The sequence below is a fragment of the Nyctereutes procyonoides genome, unplaced genomic scaffold, assembly GCF_905146905.1.
Source record: "Nyctereutes procyonoides isolate TBG_1078 unplaced genomic scaffold, NYPRO_anot_genome, whole genome shotgun sequence".
In the NCBI taxonomy this organism is placed as follows: Eukaryota; Metazoa; Chordata; class Mammalia; order Carnivora; family Canidae; genus Nyctereutes; species Nyctereutes procyonoides.
The window spans coordinates 34,075,688-34,100,828 of NW_026575020.1; the positions used below are offsets into that span (position 1 = coordinate 34,075,688).

A 25,141-nucleotide genomic window follows, 5' to 3' on the forward strand; every position below is an offset into this window, starting at 1 on the left:
CTGATACAAGGTATATTGTCATTATTTGTAAAAAGCAACTTGTGGAATAAGGTGTTGAGTAGAATCCTGTTTTTATTTAAAAAATGCAAAAAATAGAGAGGGTACCTGTTATGTGCCAGGCTCTGGGCTGGGGAACACAGAGTGGAATGGTCAACAAATCAGGTGGGGCCCCTGCTCTGGAGTATACAGTCTAGAAGGGCAATGATTGAAACCAGTGGCTGGGGTAGGGGATGAGAGAGGAATAGAGGAACAGGTGGAGCATGGGGGTACTTCAGGCCAGTGAAGCGATTCTGTGTGACACTCTCTTGGTGGATGCAGGACACTGTGCATTTGTCCAAACCCACTGAGCTGACAACCCTGACATGACCCCTGATGTAAACAGTGGGCTCTGGTTCATAATAACACATCACTGCTCATCATCTGTAACAAATGTACCACGTTAGTGCAAACAGTAGTGACAGGGGGAGCTGTGTCCAGGGTGACGGGGGCTATTGGGAACTCTCTCTACCATGGGTTTGATTTTCCGTAAGCCTCAAACTGCTTCAGAATATGAAGTCTATTAATTTGACAAAAGTCATTGAATTGAGCAAATCCTTAATTAATGGCAATTGTTATAGGTGCCCAAGCATCATACCGAGGAGAGGGTATCATGGTGGTGGTGGGGGGTCCTAACTTAGCCTAGGGGGAGCAGGATAGGCTTCCAGGAAGAACAGACCCTCCCCTGAAGGATCAAGAGTTTGCCAGACAAGGAGGAGAGAACCTTCTGGAAAGTGCAACAACAGAAGGAAGACCTTAGGCCTGAGAAGAACCCCAGCCATGAGGTCTGAAAGGAGCCCAGCAGGTGGGAGGAGGCCAGCCCAGGACACAGAGGCCACTGGGAGGTTGGAGGCCATCCACCCTAGTGCAAAGTTAAAATCACTGTGATGGCTCCATGGAGAATGCCCTGTCTAGGGCGCCAGAGCAGGGCAGAGAGGTCAGCTGGGTGTTGGCCGGCAGGAGAGAAGAGAGGCCTGGGCTCAGGTGGAGGCACGGAGGCCCAGCAGTGAGGCCTGGCATGGGTGGCCTTCCCCTCATCCCAGACTGTTTCCTTCTCTGGCTCACAATTCCCTTCTCTTCATCCCTCACCTTCCAGGGGGACTGCTTTTCACTCTGCACCGTCTGCTTTGAGGCCTCCGGGGGGTGTCTCCCCTCGGCCTTCATTCATCCACACGATGGATATGTAACCGTTGTGTCCCCCATCTTTGCACACCAGGCCTGCCGCACCCTTTGTCTTGGCCCTTGCTGCCTCCCCTTATGTCCCCTTTTGCTTCCATCTGCCCAGAGCTCTGTGTGGGGTCACCCTCCAGAGCCAGGACTCCCTGCCTGGTCTGTCCCGGTTCCCCCCCAGCCGTGCAGCCCCTAGTTAACCTGTGGTCTGTCGGAACGGCCAGGGCTGCCTTTCTTCTTGCAGCTTCTCACTGCCCTCAGACGATCCTGTGTACCGGTTAAGGATGTGGAGGTGTATCAATGCCTTGAAATATTATAGTGTTCTGAAATGTTATCATATTTACCATTAATATATTCTTAATACAGTATTAGAACAGATCAAACATGTTGTTAAAGGCTATCTCGAACCGTGGGGGATGTTCCTAATACAAATGAAAAGTCCCTACTTGCTGAGAGCTTCCTGCCTGCCAGTGCGCATCTCACGCAATACCTTAATGACCTTGAGAGTTGGTACCCCTGTCGCCTTCATTTTACAGACCAGGAAAGGGCGGCTCAGAGAGGGTAAGCATCTTGCTCAGAGTTGCAGGGGCCCAGAAATACGGCGGAGACTGGAACTCAGAGCTATTCAACTCCAGCAGCGCCCAAGCCAACGTGGGAGAGAATATGGGTTTGCCAGAAAGGAGGTTCCCCAGTTGTAAGTTGTGTTAGAGGTTGGTGGTGTCCCCCCCAGATCCATGTGTTGAAGCTCTAACCTTCAGGGTGATGCTCTATGGAGATGGGGCCTCTTGGGAGTAATTAAGGCTAAATGAGGTCATAAGGGTGGGGCCCTGACCCGCTAGGGACAGTGCCCTTAGAAGAAGAGGGATGCCAGAGCTGTCTCCCCACCATGTGAGGACACGTCTGCAAGCCAGGCAGCCAGCCCCTGCCAGCCCCCGATCAGGGACTTCCAGCCTTCAGAACTATCCGAAAATAAAATGTCCAGTGTTTAAACCAGCCAGTGTGTGGTATTCGGCTACGGCAGCCCAGGCCGACTAATATATGCATCTTCTGGTTACATTTAAAATACACATAGTGGGATCCCTGGGTGGCACAGCGGTTTGGCGCCTGCCTTTGGCCCAGGGCGCGATCCTGGAGACCCGGGATCGAATCCCACGTCGGGCTCCTGGTGCATGGAGCCTGCTTCTCCCTCTGCCTGTGTCTCTGCCTCTCTGTCTCTCTGTGTGACTATCATAAATAAATTTAAAAAATTTTTAAAAAAATAAATAAAATAAAATAAAATAAAATAAAATACACATAGCCATACCCAAATAACCAGCAGAAAATGTGTCTGGCTACCAGTGTGGTTGTCCTAGGTCAGAAGGGACGGGATGATAAATGGACTTTCTTTTTTGTCACATTGCTCATTTCCTACGTTCCTTGTCTTGAGCAGTTATTACATTTGTAAGTAGATGACAAAGGTTATTTTAAACCACGCAGTCAGGTTCAGGGTGGGGAGGGCAGTTGGTTGCTGAGCTCACACACACCTTTCCTCTGGGGGAGGACAGACAAGTGGGTCTCTCAGGTCTCGGAGGGGGTCGCTGAGTGGGCAACCCTGCTCCAAGTCACATAGCACCCGCTGTTTATGACTCAGTTCTTGGGTCCAGGGATGTCTCCTGAATTCTCTGGAAGGGAATTCTGACGCAAGGCCCCATCCGTCGGGTAAGCAGGTGATGAAGTCTGTACTCTGAGCTTCAGCCCTGCCCTGGGCATTGACCCCGTCAAGCACACAGCTGGACTTCACTCTTTCTCCGGAGCTCCAATCCACGGCCACATACGTGCTGTGGGCCTACCACATGCTCGCTGCTCAGAAAGGCCCAGGGGGTTGGGCAGGCACCTGTTGGCGCTGGTGACACTTCTTCCTAGGGACACTAGACCCCAGAGCTAGTCCTTGGCAAAGAGATGTCCTGTGCTTAACTGTACTGGTCAGCACTCCTCCCTGATCGCCCCCATGCACAGCACACATTAGCATATGACAGGCTCTGACAAGTCCTGCAGGAAAGAAAACCTGTCTGACTTTGTCTAACAGAAGTTTGTTTGCAAAATGTATTTGACCTCAGAAGATTTTATTTTTCCCTTCTGAATTCCTATTTAATATCCCACTGAGCTAGCTGGAGAGGAACACCTCAGCTGTGTGGAACCAGGAATGTACTCCATGCCTCTGGCCCGAGGACGGGATATTTTTATATATCAGCTACATAAAGAAAAGATGGCCATCTCAACTTTGGGCGATAACACTGACCTTGGCTTGTTAAAAAGGCATAAAGACCAGCTGAATCTGAGAAGCATATTGTAAGGATGATAGCAGGGAGTTGGTGGTGTCAGAGCTGGATAGGCCCGTGGGGTCCTGGTTGGGGAGAAGCCAAGGCCATGCAGCTGGCTACTCCAGACCCAGACCCTGACCCCAGCTCTGCCCAGTCCCATGCTGGCCAACCATCCTCAGGCCTCCTCTCCCAGAGGTTGTCTTGGCTTCTCCACCATTCCTAGCCGAGGCCTGGAATGAGCTCAGTGCCTCCTCCACCAAGAAGAGAAGTTCCCTGTTGGGCATGGCTGCCAGGAGAAGCCCACATAGTGGGGGAAAGCCTCACCAGGGCTGGCACAGAAACAGAACCCAGTCAATGGAGGTGCTTCTTAGACTTCCTCATTTTGCGGGAAGGTCTGGGTGACGCTGCCTCTGTGTGTATGCACGTGTGTGTGTGCACATGCTTGCACACACACACACACGTGCATGGGGCTTGGCTTTTCTGGCTCTCTCCTTGTGTCCCTCTCTCTCTATCTATGTCTCTTCACAGCATATGTCCTGTTCTCACCTTAATGGACCTCTGCATATGCTGTTCACTCCACCTGGAGCCCGCTGCCAGGCCCTGTCCCATTCTCCTAAAGGTAAGACCTGGCCAAATGTCACTCCTGCAGGGGGTCTTCTCAGAATCCCCACCCCGTCTGCCTCTGTTATGCTGTCCCTCACCCCAATAAGCATCAGCACCATCACCGTCTCCCACGGCGGAGCACACCATGTGACTGCGGGAAACAGGTGTGAACCGTAAAAACAGTTTCACGGTTAGTATTTCTTTTGAACACATGGTATTTTTTTTTAAAGCAACAAACTAAAATAAATAAATAAATAAATAAATAAAGTGACAAGCGCATCAAACCTGGGATCTTAAAAATATGATTGCCTTGGTGAGGCAATGAAGTATGTGCATTTAAGGCAATGGTTAAGCAAGTAAATACATAATAAGGGATAACCACATGCATGGGAATGAAGTTGCACCACAAACAAAAATGAACTCAAAACAGATCAAAGACCTGTGTGTATGAGCTAAAACTAGAAAAATGGCAAGATGCGGGCAAGTCTCTGTGACTTTGGGTCCAGTGGTGGGTTCTTACCCATGACACCTAGAGCACAGACAACAGAAGAAAAAAAGATACACATTGAATTTTATCAAAATTCAAAACTTGTGTGTGTCACAGGCCACGGTCAAGAAAGTGAAAAGGCAATTCATAGAATAGGAGAGAAATTTTGTGAATTAGATCTCTGATAAAAGACTTCTATCTAGACTACATAATGAACGCTTGCACCCCAATCATAAAAGACGCAACCCAATTTTTAAAGTGGGGAAATGGTCTGCATAGACCTTTCCCCGAGAGAGACACACACAGCCAACAAGCACTTGACAGGATGCTCAGCATCATTAACCCTCAGCCAAATCAAAGATCCTGTGAGTTACCCCTCCACGTGCATGTTAGGAGAGTTATCAAAAACACGGTTATTAGCCAGCATTGGCAAGGAGGTGGAGAAATTGAAACCCTTATCTCCACTGCTGGTGGGAAGGTAAAATGGTTCAGCTGCTTTGGGAAGCAGTCTGGCGGTTCCTCACAAGACCAAGTACAGAGTCTTGGACAGGTGTCTGTCCGGCACCAACACGTGACCCAGCGATCCCACCCATAGGCACACACCCTGGGGGAAACAAGAGCGTGTCCACGCAAAAACATGTACACCAATGTTCACAGCAGCGTCCTTCCCAGCAGCCAAAGAGCAGAAACAACCCCAAGTGTTAATCAACAGAAATGCAAAGTACACACAAATGGAATATTCTTGGGCCATACAAGGGAATGAAGCTCTGACACCTGCTACAGCACAGATGAACCTGGAAAGTCTGACGCTCAGCAAAACAAGCCAGACACAAAAGGACAAATGCTGCTTGATTCCATTTATACAGAATGCCCAGATTAGGCAAATCCACCGAGATAGAAAGTAGATTAGTGGTTGCCAGGGGTTGGTGGGGAGGAGGGCAGGGATTCTCTTTAAGGTGATGAAAATGTTTGAGAGTGTCACCCTGGGGATGGGTGCATGCACCTGTGAGTAGGTTAAAGCCATGGAACTGTACACGTCAAACGGGTGTGTTGCGTGCTATGTAAATTATATCCCAGTAAACAGTTAAATGAATGAATGAATGATAATTGGGATGAAGCCTGGGAAACAGGGTTTTATTATAATCTCTCTCCTAGGAAACTTCCGAGGTTTGTTTTACTATTTTCAGTAACCTATTGCGTTGTACCTTAGAGAGGGCTGCTGGGTGAGTGTGGCTGACACGCAGCACCATTCTGAGAGCTCCACGTGAATTAGCACACTGGCCTTTCCTAACAATCCTATGAACAGCATACTGTTATGATAGCTATTGAGCAGGTGGGGACACTGAGACCTGGGATGGGGAAGTGAACTGCCCAAGGTCCCCCAGCCCGAAGGGCAGAGCCAGAACTCGAATCAGCCCGATGCCAGAGCTCACACTCAGTGCCTGAGCTCCCTGGTGGCCAGTGGGGGTGGGGATACCACGGAGCCCTGGAGTCCCGGTTTTGTCACCTGAAGGGGGAGGCAACAAGCCTGCTTCTCCCCAAGGCTGTCATGAGGATCGGTGGCATGGGTCACTCGTGAGTGAGGGAACGGACAAATGGACAGAAGTAATGCACCTGCTACATCACTAACTGTACATATAGGGAGGCCGAAACTGAAGCCCTCGCACACGGCAGTGACCATCCAGGGTCTGTGCCCCTTCCTGGCCTGGCCCTGGCCCCCGGTCACACGAGCCTGGAGTGTTTGGCCACTTACTGTGTGACCTTAGGACGGTTGCAGAACTTCCCCATGACTCAGTTTCTGATCCGTAAAGTGGAGATGACAGTAGACTTTATCTACTGGGTGGCTCAGCGGTGGCTCAGCGGTTGAGTGTCTGCCTGCGGCTCAGGGTGTGATCCCGGGGTCCCGGGATCAAGTCCTGCATCAGGCTACCCGCAGGGAGCCTGCTTCTCCCTCTGCCTGTGTCTCTGCCTCTCTGTGTGTGTCTTTCCTGAATAAATAAATAAAATCTTAGAAAAAAAATTCGAGATGACAGTAGCATCTACCTCCAGGGCTGTCATGAGATCCAACTGAGACGTGGTCTATAAAGGACTTGCTCACTACATAGAAGTGTTTCCCAAATGTTAGTGTCTGCTTGGTTTTTTCATTCTTTAAACTTATGCGCTCCTGGAGACTGGGATCTTGAGAGCGTTCCATGAATAAATGCGCCCACTCTTCACTAGAGCCTTATGGGGGTATATTACTATATTACTATCATCTCTACTTTACAGGTAAAAAATGAGGCACAGAGAGGGTAAGTACGTCACCCAAGGCCACACAGCCAGTGAGCCTCACTTTAGGAAGAGCTGCAAGCAGGCAGGGGGCAGTGGCCTGGGGAGTCCCCGGGGCTGGCCGTCAGACAGACATGGGATCCAGAGAAGTCTGACCCACCCATGGTCCCTGAAACACAGGCACGTCCCTTCCTGCCCTCCCTCCGACTGCTTGCTGTCCTTCCGGGATTTCTCTTTGCTATTTCAGAAGGCCCTCGGGAGGTGAAAAAAAAAAAATATATATATCAATAATTTATTGAGCACTCATATGTGGACAGGCGCTGTGTAACGTGCATTGTTAACCAAATCCTTGTGAAAACCCAGAAGGCACACTGTCTCTACGTCACAGGTAAGGGTGCAAGATTCTGGTAGGTCAAGTATCAGTAACTCAACCCAGGTCTCTGGGTGGGATAGGTGACATATGAACTCAGGGTTGTCGGGTGCCTGCAGTGGACCTCGTGGCCCATGTCCCACCTCGAGGGTCTTGGAGCTTGCCTCCTGCTGATCGCACAGAGAGGACTAAGGCCAGGAGAGGGGACACAAGGCTCTGCCCCTGCCCACAGCCTTAGCAACTCTGAGGCCTGGCCTTGGCCTAGGAAACAAGCGGCCACAGAAGAAAGAATTCCCTTTCCCACTTGCCCTCCCGACACTGGCTTCTGCCTGTGTGCAGGCCTGGGTGGGTAGTACCCATGCCCGGCTGCCCTTCCAGCCCAAACGCTGCCCTGCATCCAGGGGATCAATTTTCCCAAGGAATTGCTTTCTGAATCTGACCTTTGAGGACCATCAATCTCACCAGAAAACCATCACCTGAGCCACCTGACCCTGCTACACAGCACTTTCCAGCTCATCCATCAGGAAGCATTATTTAATAATGAACAGAGGGACAGCGTGAGGCCAGCCAGCCCCAGGGGGCCTGCCACTGGCTAGCGGATGCTCCCAGCCCACCAGGGTGGCCCTCCCCACCCCAGCCCTATCTCTGAGTCCCAGGCTTTAAGTCTATTGATAGAAGAGGAGTAACTCCATGAGAGACAGAGAGAGGGTGAGAGGAGAGAGAGAATGGGAAGACGGGAGGGGAGAGAGAGAGAGAGAGAGAGAGGAGGAGGAGGGGAGAGAGGGAGGACAGAGACACAGAGAGAGGGACAGAAGGAGAGGTGCTGAGTCAGCAGCTAGACTCTTGGCCAGGCCCTGCTCCTAATTTGCTGAGTGACCTTGAGCAAGTCACTTCTCTGGGACTCAGACCTTTCCTTCGCAAGTTGGGAGGGTTGAATTACATGAGAGATTTTCAATTCTGCTATTTCATTGCTTGCCAGTGCCTGACACACTGCTGGGCACACAGGGGGCTCCTGGTATATCTTAAATGCAGGAAGGAGCAGCTACTCCCTTAACAGCCAGTGGTGTCGTGGCTGGAGCAGTGTAGGGTAGCAGGTGACCAGCCTCAAGGTGTTAGTCTCCCCTCTGACCGGGCCGTCGGGAGGGAGGTGCGCTGTTACATGGGGCGCACAGCCCAGGGTCCTGTGCAGAGCGAGCCCTGCACAGATGTCAGCTGTTACCTTTGGTTCCCTTGCCAAGGGCTGAGTGGTCACAGGGGTGAAGTGTGGGGTTCCTAGGAACAAAGATTGGCCTTACCTGGCAGCCCCCAGGTGCCCAGCCTGAGACAGGCCCCATCATCTGTCCTGTCAACATCCTATCCCGGAGCCTGTCAGCAGCCAGCAGCTCCCAGGTCAGCTTGCCCATTCTCCAGGCCTTGGGGGTCCCCACCAGGGGACATACCCACTGTCATCTCGGAGCCACTTTCCCAAGGAGCCAAATCTGGCATATAAAAATATAGGGTGCCTGGTTACATTTGAGTCTCAGGTAAACAATGAATGGATTTTTAGTATAAGTATATCCCACGACATATTTGGGATATACTTACACTATGAAAATTTTTGTTGTTTATCTGAAATTCAAATTTAACTGGGCATTTGATCTGGCAGCTGCACCCACCACCCCTACTCTTGTATATGGCAGAGTCGTGGCCCTCCAGCCCACCCCCTGACTCCTCTTGAGGCCTGGCATGGGGTATATACCCACTTGCCCACTGGCAGCTGGCCCTGCTGTCCACCCTCCAGACGGAGGGCCTCAGCCACCTTCTCAAATTGATGAGTCCCTAACGAGCCCCAGGGGACCACACGGTTTGCAGGCAGGGCCAGGCCTTACCTCGAGGGCAAGGCCATCCGAGACATCCCCAGTTCTCTGGGACCGTGCTCTGCTCCCGCCAAGAGGCGCCTGGCACACCGACCTCACCCCCTCCAGTCCACCTGCAGGGCCTGGCCAGGCCAGAGCGTGCCCTGCCCCACAGGGAGGGCGGGCGATGCCTGGGAGCTGCCGGCAGGAGCACCATCTGGCCTCGGGCCTGGCACCAGTGCTCCACGAAAATCGTGAGCGGGTCCTTCCCTCCTTGGGGCGAGAGGAGCGGGTGTTTGGAGCGCCTCCCAGACAGGAGGGCGGGAGGAATGTAGGTCAACGCCTGGCAGCCGGAAAGAGTGATGTCATCGCTCCTGGGCAGGGGTGGGGGGGATGAGAGGCGGGTGCCGGAGCCCAGCAGGGAGCAGGGAGGAGGGGCCTGGGGCTGGCTCCCCGCCAAGGTCAAACCCGCCAGGATTGCAGGACAATTGCAGAGACTCCTGGACATGAGGCACAGGAGGGGCTTGGGGGAGAGCCCAGGGTGCTGGTGGTTCTCAGTAACAGGTTGCCTCCACCTGGCGTTCCCCACCGCCCCCCGCCCTAGCTGGCTGCTGTCCCTGTGTGTTCACACGCAGGGTGAATGGAGAGTGGACCTGCATGTTCCCCATGCCCTAAAGGCTGGAGCTGTTAGGGATAAGCGACTATTTTTAAGCAGCAATGGTGTCTGCCCAACAGAGCCTGTACCTTTGGGTAAAGATGTTTCTTTTTTGCGGGGGGAGAGATGTTTCAATGGGCTGCTGGGTTTAGAGGGAGGCACACCCCAAACATGGGCTGCCCTGGACATGTTGGCACAAGAGGGTGGACACAGTGCTCTGCAGGACGAGGGAGAAGGTGACATCTGCAAGGGCATGTCCCTTGTGGAGGGGCTCAGCCTTCAGGGCTAGGGTCTGCACTCCCAGGAGGAAGGATTTGGCCTTGGAAGGGGGGCTGGGGCTCTCTGGAGGGGTGGGGGTGGCTTCCCCTCCCAGCCAGCAGGTGGCCATGGAAACGGCTGGGTCTCAGGGTGTGTGCTGGCCAGAGGTCATCCTTTGATGTGTTCTTTCTCTACCCACTGGAGCCTTAGACCCTCTGTTGCGGGGAGGAAGGAAGAGACCATGTCCTTGGCTGGGGCGCAGCAGTGGAGAGGGATGGGCAGCTGTTGCGGAAGCAAGCCCTGGTCAGGAGAAAAGCTTAGAGATCTAGCTGGATCAAGAGATGACAAGGGACCAAAAGGCCCCAGTAGGGATGCTTCGCCTACTGGTAAAATGCTGGACTTTTCTAGGGAATTAGCGGAAGGGGGCAGGGCTGTGTATGGGAGAAAGGGAAGAGGGCCCTTGGGTGCTGGAAAACTTGAACGAGACCAAGACCCGGAGACCAGAGACCACAGAAGGTGGGACCTTGAGGGCAGAGCTGCAGGGAGGGGTCTGGCTTCCTTGGGATAATGTGGATAAATGCTGGCTGCCTCTCCTCCTGGAACGCAGTCAGGCCGGCAATTGAGTTCATTGGCCAAATCAAATTTGGGCTTCTGTGCGAAGTCCTTTTATATTAAGTGCTTTAACGTACATCACCTCCTCCAGACTATTGATAAATCCTATTACCCATTATAAAGCCAGAGGCAGCCTCCTAGCCACCGGGAGAGGCTGGTGGAAGGGAGCCAGGGGGCCTGAGAGTGTGGCTTAGGGGTGGCACAGGGGGTACAGCCGGGGAGGGCCAGGCTGTAAGGAAAGGCCACCCCCCACCCATTGCAGCCTGGCCAGGCTGTTGACTAAAGCCAGATCGGTGTTTCCCACCCCCCACCCCCCCATGGGAGGCCCCAGCACCCTGGAGGGAGGGCCGGGCCAGGGTGACAGGCATTGTTGGGTGTGATGGTGGAAGGGTGAGCAGCTGTAGGTTAGGTGTGAGCAAGCCCAGCTGGCTTTGCTCCCTGCCTGTGAGCTGCTACTGCCACTTCCTTCCTGCTCTGGAAGGAGCCACTGATGCGAGCTCGTTTGCTCATGGATGAATGAGTGAAAGAATTCAATAAATACACAGCATGCCCACCTGGTTCCCGGTACCAGCCACACTGGTTGGAGAAGCCAGATCCAGCTCGCTCAGCCCAGTGCCTGGGGTGGGGCAGGGGGACAGGGGTCACAGGTATCCATGGGTGGCCGCTGGAGCTGTGGCAGAGCAGTGGGACCACCATGCTCCTTGAAAGCCAGAGTGGGACACCCACCAAGGGGTGGCTGCCCAGGTCTCCAGCCTCTGGAAGCCCCAAGAGAGGTGCTGAGCCAAGCCCAAGGGAAGGGGACCTGGCCAGACACGAGGGCGGGGAGGGCAGAAGGCACAGCAAGTCAGGGACTCAGGTCCGGGGCCCTATCTGTGAGGACTCAGAGCCCAGGCTGCGGCAGGAAGGGAGGAGAAGCCTGTGGGCGCTGTGAGCAGAGCGGCAGAGGGCGGGCTTGATTCTAGGGTCAGTGGAAAGCCACTGATGGGAAGCGACACGGCTGGACTTGTATTTGGGGGAAAAAAATCTCCACATAGGAGGGCAAGACTAAAGAGAGAAGCCAGTCATCTCCCCAGAAGGAATCCTGGTGCTGGTGGTGCCCCTCTCAGGGGGGCAGGAGGGTGGTGATGGGAGTCCTCGTAAAGAACCTGCTCACGGCCCAGAGTCGGGGGAGAGGGAGGGCACTGCCCCGCAGAGCGGAAAGAGGCTTCCAGGATCCCAAGCTCAGAATGGGCAACTCTAAAAGAAGGAGGGAAGCCCAGAGACACCCCAAGTCCCAGACAGCCAAGCCAAGCCCCCCCCCCGGGCTCCCCCTGAGGCCTCAGGGTATCCTACGGCTGGAGTCTGGGAGCAGCGTGCACTCGATGGCCCAGCGAGTGGTGTGTTAAGTAACAGGTGCTTGTGGAAGCGGATTTCTGGCTGTGGGTGGGAGGTACACACACAGGTGCGTGGAGGGGGTGGTGGGGGTGCAGAGAGGGAGCAGCTGTGAATGACCCCGTGCTTGATATGGGGCAACTTGCCAGCGAGCCTTCAGAATGACACCCCCCGCGCCCCCGCAGGCTCCCTCTGTGGAGGAGGCCAGGGCCTGCAAATAGTCTCAAATCCATCTGCCTTCCCCCAACTCGCTGCCCCTCCTCGGCCCTGTGTGTCCCACCTACACCTCCAGGTCTTGCAGGTCACAAAGCTCAGGGGTGGGCAGGGCACAGTGCCTGTTGGGGCTTCGGGTTTGTCCACAGGGGGCTGTCAGGCTGGGGGGCCACACTACCTGCTGTGCTGCTGGCAGTAACATTGTCTTCCCAAGTCACTTGGGCTACGTGGGACATCTCTCCCTGCCCACCAGTGGGCTCTGCAGGGAGTGGCAACCGCACCAGATGGGAAATGAGACCCAGAGGTCCCACTTGGCTGGAGAAAGTCCTCCTAGTGGGGGACGCACCTGGGAATGAGGTTTGTGCTCAGGTGAGTTGAAGCTGACTCCTTCCAGATAACAAGGTGCCCTGTTGGCCTTGAGTTAACCTGCAAGTGCTGGGACAATCCTTACAACAGTGGGATCCCATCCTATAGGTGGGGAAACTTGCTTCCGGGCTGGGAGACTTGCCTTGGGCCAAAAAATTGAAACAAAAGAGTCAGAAGCACATGTAGGCTTCCCTTTGACACGGAGAGCCCTGTCACCACCAAGAGACCTCTTGGAGCCGTGGGGCGGGGAGGGGGTGCCATCCTTGGTTGCCAGAACTGACATCAGGTCCTTAGAAGTGTTGGGAGCTGGGTTTCTGTCCCAAATATTTCGTCCTACAGCGTGCACATGCCTTTCCCCCTCACATGTGGTGCAAGTCCCCCCCAGCCCTTTCCTGCACCCCGTTCGCTCTCCCCACACTGGTTCTGGGTTATTCCAGCAGAACCCCAATGTGCTGCGGTGCCTCCCCCATTTGTAGGAACAACTCTCTCCTCCTTGCTTCTCCCCACCAGCTCATGCCCCTTTCAGGGTCTCACTTCTTAAATGCCTTGACAACACTCCCATTTTTACCCCTCATTCATCTTCTTTCACTTTTTGGCATTCACCCTGGAGCACACCCCGAGACAGCTTCTGTCCCCTGACTCCACCACAAGGTGGAAGAGGTCGCCTTTGACCTCCCTGTTGCCAAATCCGTGGGCCAGCCTTGCACTCCTCTGTCTGGACCCCCCAGCAGCATCGGACACAGTGGCTGCTCCGCCTGGACACGTTCGTTCCACTTGGTTTGGGGCACCGTCCTCCTGGACTTTCTTCCCTCCTGGCTCCTCGTGCTCTGTGTCTGGCCTTCACTATCCAGCCTCTCCGGGCTCCATCCCAGGCCCGTGCTCTCCCCATGTCCCCACCCTCTCGGGGTTCGCGAGTACTCCCACGGAGTTGGGGTCTCCCTAAGCCCCCGAGGCCCCAGGGCCCAGTCTGGCCCAATCTGGCCTGCACTCTAGACATGGACGCCTCCAGGGCGACCTGCAGCAACAGGTCTAGAGCAGAGCCTCCTCTTCCCCACATGCAGCCCTTCTAGAAAACCTTGTGGCGGTTTCCCATAACATGCAACATGCACTTATTGTGGGACACTGCGATCCCATGCCTGGGCAATTACTCAAGGGAAAAGAAAACTATGTTCACCCAAAACCCCTCTCATGAATGTTTCTAGCAGCTTTACATACCATCACTCCGAACTGGAAGCAGCTGAAATAATCCACAACGGCTGAATGGCCAACAGGAAACAAGGTAGAGCCAGCACATAGTGGGTGCACTTAGTGGGACACCACTTGGCACACAGAGGGACACCACTCAGCATACCATGGGATGCCACCCAGCACACAGTGGGTATACACAGAGGGCTACCACCTGGCACACAGTAGGGCACCACCTGGCACATTAGTGGAACATCACCTGGAGCACAGAGGGACACCACTTGGCACATAGTAGGACACCACCTGGTGCACAGAGGGACACCACCCAGTACACAGCTGGACAGCACCTGGCATACAGTGGGTGCACACAGCGGGACACCCCAGCACACAGTGGGACACCACCCAGCAACAAGGAAGACCATGCTTGACAGGTAACTGCACCGTGTTCCTCAAAGGCACTGCGCTGAGTGAGGGAAGCCACCCACATGCTGCCTGACTGCACCCATAGGACATTTCCAGAAAGATAACTGCACCAACAGAGAGCACAGCTACAAAGGGGCAGCCAGAGGGAGCTCAGTGGGAACATGGAAGTGCTCTGTGTCTTGATGCTGGAGGGCTGGAGGCAGTCCCCTGAATCTGTACATGTGTTAAAATTCACAGAACTGTGTCGCCCCCACCCAGAGGGTATGGTTTTTACTGTATGATAAAATGAAAAACAAAACGTAAAAATGTAAAAACAACTTCCTCCAGAAGCTTCTTCCCCTCAAGGCTGTCCACCTGTGACCAGGTAAAATCTCCATTGGTCCAGTGTCTCAGGCCAGCATCCTGGGAGGCCCCTGGACGCCTCCTGCTCTCCCCACCAGTCACATGGCTGACTACTGCCAAAGGCCACCCATCCCCGGGTGGCTCCTGGCTCCCACCTCCACCGCCAGAACCAGTACAGGCCACTGTCAGCCTTGGAAGAAGCTGCCTGGTTTCCTGCCAGTCTTAGGTCCCCTCCCCACTCCAATGTCTAAGCATCAGGAATCAGATCTCGTCACTTCCTCCTAGCATCTGGCGAGAGCTTTCACTGACCCTAGAATGAAACCAACTCCCTCCCTTGGTGGCAGGGCTGGTAGGGTCTGGCCATGTCCCTTCTCTTGCCTTTCAGCACACACGCCCTAGCCCCATCACATTAAATACTTAGAAAGCGCCATGTGTGTAGAATGCAGGGCCTTTGCACCTGCTGTTCTCCTGCTAGGAAGCCACCCACACCCCTACCTGCTCCCATTCACCCTTCAGGCTTCACCTTCAAAGCTGCCTCCTGGGAGAGCTCTCCCCAACCACCTGGGTCCTGGTGACAGGCCGGTCTTCCCAGCCACCCACTCCCACGTTCCCCTCAGTTGTATTTCCTTCCTAGCACTTTGAGGTGGTTTGTTTTGTTTATTCCTATCTCCCTACTAGACTGTGAACCCACGAGGCTCTAGGGCCTGTGGTACCTGTGTCGGCCCATGTGTGGAATTGTGTTTTCCAAAAAGATATATACTGGTGCATGAAATTATATGGAAGTAGGGTCTTTGCAGAAGTGATTAAGATATAAGGTAAGATGAGGTGATACAGGCCCGAGAATGGGGCGACCCTAATCCATCATGACTGCTGTCCTTCCAAGAAGAGCTGCAGAGCACACCAGACAGGGCAAGTGGCAGGGAGGAGACAAAGGCCATGCTGGACGGATGCCTCTACAGCCAGCCATGCCAGAGGTTGCTGGTGGCCCCCGAAGCCAGGAGGGAGGTGTGGAGTGGATTCTCCTCTACACATGTCGGAGCGAGCATGGCCCTGCCCACTCCCTGATTTCAGACTTCAAGCCTCCAGAGCTGTAATACGATATGTTTTGGTTTTTTCAAGCCCATCTAATTTGTGGTACTTGGTTATGGTGGCCCCAGGACACAAATGAAAGCGTGCACTCAAAATAATTGTTGAATGAGTTAACACGGTAGTGAGAAAGCTCCCAGGAAATCCTTCTCCCTTGGCAAGAGCAAGGTGGGCCCGGTTCCCGGGTGCCATTGGGAAGGCACTGCTGTTGGCGCTCCCGTCCCCCAACCCACCTGCAGGTCTCCCCGCATCTTCTGTGACCAGGACAAACCAGGAGCCCCTCGAGCCACCTCGTGCTGAGATGGGGCCACGCCTGGTAGGTGAGCAGAGCGTAGGTTTCGGGAAGAGCCGTATGGGCAGGGGACCCCCACGCAGCTCTCAGCAGATGGACGGTACCGTTTGAATTACGCGGGAAGCTCAGCAGATTCAGCTAAGGCGGATCAGTGGTGGAGCATCTGCCTTCAGCTCAGGGCATGATCTGGGATCTGGGATCGAGTCCCGCATCGGGCTCCCTGCAGGGAGCCTGCTTCTCCCTCTGCCTGTGTCTCTGCCTCTCTCTCTCTCTCTCTCTGTCTGTGTGTGTGTCTCTCATGAATAAATAAATAAAATCTTTTAAAAAAAATCACTGAACGGGGGGGCCCCACCTCCTCTGCTTCAAGTAGGGTCCCAGCCTTACAGAGAGGTCACATGCTCTCTTCTCACCCTGGCTCCCTGCAGAAAGGACCCGGGGAAGAGTCTAGAAGGAGGGCAGGGTACACAGGTTGGACCAGAAGGTGCCTCTCTCTCCAATGCACCCCGCCCCCACTGTACCCTGGTGCCCTCCACACTCACACCCAGAGCTGAAATCTTCCCTCTTAGGTTTCTATTCTCGTCCTGAGTTCCGTCCACCTCCAGTTACCAGGTGATCAATAGAGACAGGACGTTTGTGGGAGAAGACGAGAAGGCCAGATGCGGGGAAGAGGGGAGGGGAGGAGGAAACCGGGTAGATGGCAGCCGGCCCAGGGACTCGGAGCAGAATCTGGTGAAGCCAGGTGGCCATCCGGGCCCAACACTGTCTTGGGGATGTAGCCCGTCTCTTCCCGCTCCTGTTCACTTGATCAACATTTATTATCATTGTACAGAACAGGTACACAGGACCTTCATCTGACACATGGGACCTCTCTCCACCATCTCCCACAAACACCACCCTGCTGGGCTGGGATACCTCTAGCAACAGGGAAGTCACCCCTCATTCCCTGTCCCTAGTGGACAAAGGCCCAACTGGACTGGCTCCCTGAAGCCTCCGAGAATTTGCCCCTGGACAAGACTTGGGGATGAGAACAGGATGACCACCGACTACTCTCTGTCCTACACCCAGAGTAGACAGGACTGGAAACACTGTTTTGCTGGGCTGCCTGTGCCCCAGCTCCGGGTGCCCACCCTGCCAGGGTCCTGCTGAATTCTATTAGTACAGCAGCTACGCTGTCACACCTATGACAAGACAGGAAAATCTCAGAGCACGAGGGGCACACACTCAGCCCAGGAGCTGCCCCGGGCCTCAAGTGTGTTTTGTTGAACCTGCACAGGGTTTTCTTTTCTCATTTAAAAAAAATATTTATTTATTCATGAGAGAGAGAGAGAGAGAGGCAGAGACACAGGCAGAGGGAGAAGCAGGCTCCATGCAGGGAGCCCGACATGGGACTCGATCCCAGGTCTTCAGGATCACGCCCTGGGCTGAAGGCGACGCTAAACTGCTGAGCCACCCAGGGATCCCCTACACAGGTTTTTCAAAAAACTTTACAGTAGATGCCAAAATGTTAAAAATCAAGTGACCTTCCAGAGATATCTGTTGTGTAACCTCAGAAAATCTGGCAATATTTGGTTTCTTGTTCTGCAAAGGGCCTGCTCTCCACATTTTTTCCACAGACCACACCCTTCCCTGTTGTCTCTACTGGTCTACATTACCCGGGGGTGTTGTCCTGCAGGCCCCCGTAGACATTTGGGCTTGCCACCACACTGACCCAAGAACGCATGCTTCCCTGCATCTTTTCTGAGCTCTGGTTTCTGCGGGTAGATGTAGCCACGGCCTCCCATCCTGGCAGCTCCGGCCCTATGCCTCCGTCCCTTACCTCTCCTGCCACCTAGCCAGAGGAAAGCAGATGCTAGAATAAGCTCTGCAAACACATAAGCTCACTGGATCCTTACCACAAGCTGATGGGGGAGTTACTCGATTTCCATTTTGCAGATAAGAAAACTGAGGCTCAGCTCAGTGATGGAGCCTCTGTCTCTCCAACTCGCTTCAGGGGCTTTGCAAAGAGATGGCTTTCTGGACCTTGCTCCAAACTTATGGGATCCAAGGTTGTTGTTGGTGGAGCTGGGGAACCTATCATCTTAAAAAGCTCTACTGGAGGATGCTAGCTGGGTTTGGGCCTTGCTGCACTGGACCACTTGGGGTGGAGGTGGGGGCTCTGTCTCTGCTCCAAGGACAGTAAAGGGATGATTACATTTCCTCCCAAATCCAGATGTCACCCCAGATTTGGGGCATGGTTGAAGCCAGCTGCTGTCCTGCTCCACACCTGAGTTTCTCCTGTGTGGAAGGAGAGAATAGCTCCCGCCTCCTTCCTGCCTTCCAGGAATGGGAGTGAATAGGAGGTGGGATCCCCTGCTCCTTCTCTCTATCCCAGACCCAGAGTGGGCAGGACTGGCAAGGATGTTTTGCCAGGGCTCAGAGAGGAAGGGAGGCAAGGCCAGGGGTGGGGGCAGAGGCCTTGAGGTGCTGGAGCCTGTTTTAGGTGGGGTTTCTCCATCTGCTCCTTCTCTCACCCCTGACCCGTCCTCATTCCTCATTCCCCAGGGCCCTGAGCCTTCTCCAGCTGCTTTACCTCCCTTCCTCATGACCTGGCAGCCAGGTCCCTCTGCTCCCTCCCACCACTCAATCTGGATCTCCCTTGAAGGTGGAAATAGCTGACAACAGTGGCAAGTTGGAAGCAACCACAGTACCGGGGACCTTTGGATTAGGGAGAGGGGGTCAGTGAGATGGCCTATATAGAGATGCACTTGAGGTTGGATGTGCTTGGGTTCGATCTTGGCTGTCTGGTGTTTAGTTCAGCTGTGTGATCTCCTTATATTCCCTGACCTCAGCCTCTGCATCTGAAAACATGAAGTAGAGGGAAGTGCTGTCTCTGTAGAGAAAGCTCTATGAGGTGGGGATCAGGTCTGGCTTGCTCAATGCCACATTCTTGGCTTATGGGATCTTAGCAATTCAATAACCATTGGGGAATCAAATTAATTAAATAAGAAAATGCACATGAAGCCCTTAACTGGGAGCTCAATGAGACTCAGTCAATGAGACTGTAGCAAATGCTCAATAAGTATCAGCTACTGATGTTGGCAGGCTACAGAGGGAGGCACTCAGGGCCATGAGACTCTGAAGGAATCCCAGAAAGCGTTTCAGTCTGAGATCCCAGAACCTGAAAGGCCCTGGCGGGGGGGTCCCCAGGTGCCCACTCAGGAGCATCAAGGCACCATATGGGCGGTGCCTACGTATGCCTTTGCCACCCCATCTCATCGTCCCGGGCCTCTCTGGCTCCCTGGCACTGTTGGGCTTTCCCACCCCAGAATTTAAAAAGGAAAAGCAGAGGAAGCTGCAGCCCTTTGCTGAACCATCTCACCAGTCCTAATTAATCGATAAGCCAAGCTGCTGTTTTCCTGCCAACCGGCCGCCTGAAGAGTACTTACTTTATCTGTGAATTGATTGCCGTCCTTTCGCCACCGCTACGTCTAATCCCCGCTACCCACAGAGGCTGAGTGCCAAGGGGAGCTGGGAGCCGCTGAGCAGGGGCCGCCCTGCCACCTTGCCAGGGAGACGTGGGCTCCAGCCGCCCAGTCCTCAGGTTATAGGTCGGACACTGAGGCCCAGAGAGGGCTGCAGAGGGCCAGAGCTGAAACAGGCTCACCCGGCCCCAGATCACCCAGTGAGGTGGAAGGAGGGCCGCTGACCAGACTCCTGAAGAGGAGGATCCCCCTGCAGCTGCCCAAGACAGATCAGAGGGGCTGCTGCGACCCCCAGAAGGTGCAGAGATCTGGTTCCCACCACCATGCTGCTAAGCCGGCTGGGACTGCAGGGTGGAGGGAGGGTCATACACCCCCGTGGCATCCCCAGGGCAGGCAGGGGTCACCCAGCGGTCCAAAGCCTGGACACCGATCAGAGAGCTCAACCCTCAACCCCCAGTCTCCACAACAGTGGCTGTTTGTCAGTTGTTTTCCAGAACATTCCTGATTTAACATATGTTGCCCAAGTATGGGGAGGATTAGAAGTCACAAGTGTCAGAACCACAGACCTGTGCATATACACCTGCCATCCTTGAGCCTGAACCACCTCATTCAACCGCTTGCCTTTGCCTTGGTCCATTTGGAAGACACGCACATAGTCCAGGTAAAATAAAATGCAAACGTGAGCGGAAGACGACAGCCCCGCCCCTTCCTGCCCAACCCCACTCTGCAGGCAGGACCACTGCGATCTGTCAGCACACGAGCTTCAGCCTTGGCCCCAGACCCCCGGTGCTCTTGCTGTGCCTGGACACACTTCTTCCCAATGCCTCCCCAATGTGTAGAAATTATGCACATGGTGTTTCACACTTTGTACAAAAATGGGACTATACTAGACACACCATGCAACAAATGGCTTTTTCCTCTTATCAGTAATTCTAACCTTGGGGTCTTTGGAGCCTGCTGCGGAAAGATGCCCCCAGCATATGTTGTCCCAGCGGGGTGCTTCGTGCGGCCCCTGCCCACACGGCCTGAGCCATGCTCCTGATCCTGACTATGCCCCACCTTAGCCCGTTTAACTGTCACCACCATCCGCTGAGAGGGGCATGATTGTTATCATCCCCATTCTACAGATGGGGAAACCAGGCCACAGAGGACAGACTCCCCGTGTGAAGTCTCCCAGCCAGTGGATGGCAGCGCCGGGAATCCACCCAGGCTGTCTGATGCCAGAGCCATGCCCCCAACTGGCACACCAGTGTTCTCAGACTTGAACATGCATCAGAATCCCCGGAGGGCTCGTTAGAACACAGATTGCTGGACCCAGCCCTGGAGTGTTGATGCCGAAGGTCTGGTGTGGGGCCTGAGAATTTGCATCACTAACAAGTTTCCAAGTGCTGCTGATGCTGCCAGTCCGAGAGTCACACTTGGAGAGCATCACATGCTGCTGCCCCTTATCACTGCCCCTACCCGACCCAGGGATGTGGCTTCCTGGGCCTCTCTCCTGAGTGCAGACCAGTGTGTCACGTGGCTTGCCCCTACAGACCTGCACATTATCTGGTGAATGAACAAATGACCCAGACAGTGTGGAGTCACTTAATCGTCTGCCATCTTTCCAGGGGATCAAGGCTGGTTTAATCTATGATGGTCTTTTGCCTTCCCCCCAAAGTAGCCTTGAAACATATTCTTCTCCAAAGCTGTGAGTAAAGGATTAATTCAACAGGTGGGGATTGTCCACACCCAGGATATTCCAAAGAAAAGTTTGGCCTTTAACTGGCTTCTGGGAGGTAATCTCTGAGCCCCTGGAATGTCTTGCCTGGTAGGAGTATCTTTGTTTACCTGGGGCTTCAGGACACATCAGCTGGTTTATGGTGATGCGATTTATGGCAGGGGAGCCTCTGGGTCAAGAGACTGAAGACTAAGGTGCACCATACAGGCAGTCAGCCATACCTATATGATCAATTTCCAACAAAAACCTCAGATCCCAAGGCTTGGGCAAGCTTCCCTGGCTGGTGGTACCCCTCACATGTTATCACACGTCATTGCTGGGAGGACTGAGTACTGTCTCCATGACCGCATGGGGAGATGACATCCAGAAGCTCACACTGGTGTCTCTGGGAGCCCACCCATGCACCTTTTTCTGTTGCTTTTCAGTGTGATAAGCTGTAATCAAGAGTGTAATGGTTTTGCTAAGTCTGTTCTAGAAAATCATTATGCCTGAGGGTAGTTTTAGGGACCCCCCAGACATAAGCACAATTCACTGAATTGCTGGACAGTTGGAGAGCACCTCCTGAGCACCCAGCTTTTGCCCAAGCCCACACTGCCCAGCTCCCCTGGTCTCCTCTAGACCTTCCAGCCCTCCAGGCCCTACAAAGGACAATTATCATCCATCATTCACCTCCCTCCATGGAAAAACCAGGCGTCTTATCTGTGCAGCCCTGGCCACCATAAGCAGCCCCTTTGATGTAATACCAAGTACCATCACAGGTAGAGGTAACATCCCAGGAACCAGGCAATATCCTGAGTACCAGCTAACATCTCAGGAACCAGGTAACATTCTGGGAACCAGGTAACATCCTGATACTAGCTAACATGCCAGGAACTGGGTGACATCCCAGGAACTAAGCAACATCTTGGAAAACAGGCGACATCCCGGGAACCAGGTGACATCTCAGGAACCAGGTAACATCCTGAGTACTTGCTAACCCCCCGGGAACCGGGCGACACCCCAGGACCTGGGGAGCGCCCCAGTGCCCCCAGCAGGCCTTACCTGCCAATGACCTCGATGTTGGAGATGGCATAGAAGTACTTGTAGAGGTTCTCCCGCTGCACGTAGGTGCCCCCCAGCGCGGGGCGCAGAAGCCGCATGCGCAGGTCCGTGAGGGTGAAGAACTCCTTGAGGCCCTTGGCGCTCTCCAGCCGCGTGTACAGGTTGCCCATGTTGCGCAGGTCGGGGCCGGCGAAGATGGCCAGGCGGTCCCGCACCTCGAAGCGCACGTGCTTCTCCTTCTTGGAGCCCGCCCAGCGCGAGTACTCCTCGGTGCACAGCACGCGGTGGGCGCCCGAGGACGACAGGTCGCGGGCCCGGCGCGCGGCCATCCCGAAGGCCTCCATGCAGTCCTCGGCGTAGAACTGGTAGGGCTGCCACGTGCGCCCGTTGTCCAGGGACTTCTCCAGGACCATGACTGTGGGCCGGCCGTACTCGAAGGTCACCACCACGTCGTCCGTCAGCTCCACGCTCTTGTTCCACGACAGGGTGATGTTGGCTTCCAGCGGGCTCGGGTAGCGGCTCCACGTGACGCTCTGCCAATACGTGGCCAGGCCCTCATCCTCCTTGTCGAACATGAGCCGGGGCGGGTGGGCCAGGTCTGGGTTGGAGGCGTCGCACTCGTTGCTGCACAGGTAGGGGTTCTCCTGTGGGGGGGGGGGAGACGGGAGGGCTGGGCGTGACTGCTCTGGGGTCCCAGGGAGCCTCAGCCCGGCCTGGCCCCCGCACCGTGTGCCCGGGCGTCCGACGGGGGCTGGCCGAGCCTGCGCTCTGGTGTCCGGGCACTGGGAGCCTCTTCTAGGCTGGCGACCTGTACCTGTGTCCCCAAAGCACATAGAGGCAGGCAAGCCTATGGCTTTCTGAGAAAATGTGCACTTGCTCCTGCTCCAGATACAGAGAAGCAAGAAGGGCAGGTGTTAGTCACCTGCTCCCAAGGCTCCTCATGGCCTGCAGGATAGAGTCCTGCCTCTTTCTTCTATTTTATTTTTTAAGATTTTATTTATTTATTCATGAGAAACAGAGAGAGGCAGAGACACAGGCAGAGGGAGAAGTAGGCTCCAAGCAGGGACCCCGATGTGGGACTCGATCCCAGGACCACAGGATCACATCCTGGGCTGAAGGTGGCACTAAACCACTGAACCACCCAGGTGTCCCAAGTCCTGCCTCTTTAATAGGACTCTTTAGGACTCCTCTCCCACCATCCCTGGAATCACTGTTCTCGGGCCCCCAGAGCCTGGCTCACCTGAGCACTTCTGTCTGCCTTGTCTGAGCCTCTGAGCCTTTGCAGACAGTATTCCCTCTCCTTGACGTGCCCTTCTACTCTGTCTGCCTTGAGGAGGGAGGGCAGGTGGGCAGAGGGAGAAGCAGGCTCCCCGCCGAGCAGGGAGCCCGATGTGGGGCTCGATCCCTAGACCCTGGGATCAAAACCTGAGCCAAAGGCAAATGCTTCACCAACTAAGCCCCCCAGGTGCCCCATTCCTACTCACATTCTTCACTCTTTAAGCATCTACAGCAAGAGGCCTTCCTGACCCTTTAAAATAATACCATTATAGCAGCAGGAATGGCCGAGGGAGAGGAAGTCAAAGTCACTGCAAACATCTGCTGAACTGCCACCCAGTGCCAGGGACTCTATGTCTGTTACAGACCTCATTGTCTCATTTCTCTTCTGTCTCATGTCGCACCTCCAAACAGAGCGCGAGTATGAGCTCCGTGCTCTGGATGAAGGAACCCCGGGCTCGGGAAGGCCGTGTCCCTCGCCCAAGGCAACCACCAGGAAGCGCGGGGAGCTATACCCAGGCCTATCTGATGCAGAGGGTGGCGGTCATGCCCGCCTCTGCCTCCCAGCCCATGTGCCCCCCTCGTACGTGGTCTGAGCATCCTGGGAGGAGGCTGGGTGTCTACAATCCCTCTCCATGGGGTGCATCTTGGTGGCGAGTCATTTCCAGGGCCCTGGCACAGGCCTGGCAGGCTCAGTGGGAGACACTGGCTGTGGAAGGCAGGACACAGCCCCCACTTGCTCTCTCTCCTCTCACCCCACCCGGGGGAGGCCAGCAGCCCGCTCCTGGGCCCAGCCGGCACCAGCTGTGGCTCCCCTCTGTGGCAGTTCAAATCCATTCCCTGAGTCTGCCCATTGTGTGAACTCGGCCAGAGGCCTTGAAAATGTCACCAATGTGGTGGTTGCCTGGAGTCAGGGGGATAAATAGGTGGAGCCCTGGGCGTGGGGGGGCCGGTGGATTTTAGGGCAGTAAAGTGTCTCTGTGTGACACTCTCTTGGTGGATGTAGGATACTGTGCATTTGCCCAAACCCACCGAGCTGACAACACTGAGCATGGCCCCTGATGTAAACGGTGGGCTCTGGCTCACAATAACTATCAATGTAGCTCGTCAACTATAACCAATGTACCAAACCAGTGCAAATATGAATAGTAGGGGGAACTGTTGGGGAGCCTGGGTGGCTCAGTTGGTTAAGAGTCTGCCTTCAGCTCAGGTCATGATCTCAGGGTTCTGGGATTAAGCCCTGCATCAGGCTCCCTGCTTAGAGGGGAGTCTGCTTCTCCCTCTCCCTCAGCCCCTTACCCTGTTCATGTCCCCCCTGCCAAATAAAGATTCTTTTAAAAAGTAGGGGGGAACTGTTCATGGCGAGACAGAGGCATTAGAAACTCCTGCCACTGTGAGCTCAATTTTCTGTAAGCCTAAAACTGCTCTAAAACACAGTCTATTAATTAAAAAAAAAAAAAAAAAAAAAGCTGTCATGAAGAACCACAGCACCCAGACCACTCTCATCACTTTTTGATGAATATTTCAGGTGTCTGGTTTGCTCAGAGACAAAACAGCTTGGATCTGAGTTAAAATCTCTTACTCCAAAATGAGCCACTTGGCTCCCACAGGGGAGTAGGCACATTGCCTCCTGGGGGGCTGAGCTGGTGCCCCCCCCAGCATCACCGCAGCGGCCTCTGGTGGTCACTGCTGATGCCCTTTCGTGGAGGACACGTTCTGCCCAAGGGTCTGGGGTGGGCAGGCTGGCCCAGGATTTTACTGAGGCAGCTTCC

General features: G+C 54.5%; 1 protein-coding gene across 3 annotated transcripts in view; it reads right to left on the reverse strand.

Annotated features, from left to right (window-relative positions):
* NTNG2 (netrin G2) overlaps window positions 1-25,141 on the reverse strand; it is a 69,771-nt gene that overhangs the window by 16,268 nt on the left and 28,362 nt on the right. For all 3 annotated transcript variants that reach the window (XM_055338084.1, XM_055338080.1, XM_055338088.1), the window contains one exon: window positions 22,095-22,738. In XM_055338084.1, coding sequence (XP_055194059.1) covers window positions 22,095-22,738 — 644 coding nt within the window. The remainder of the gene's footprint in view (window positions 1-22,094; window positions 22,739-25,141) is intronic.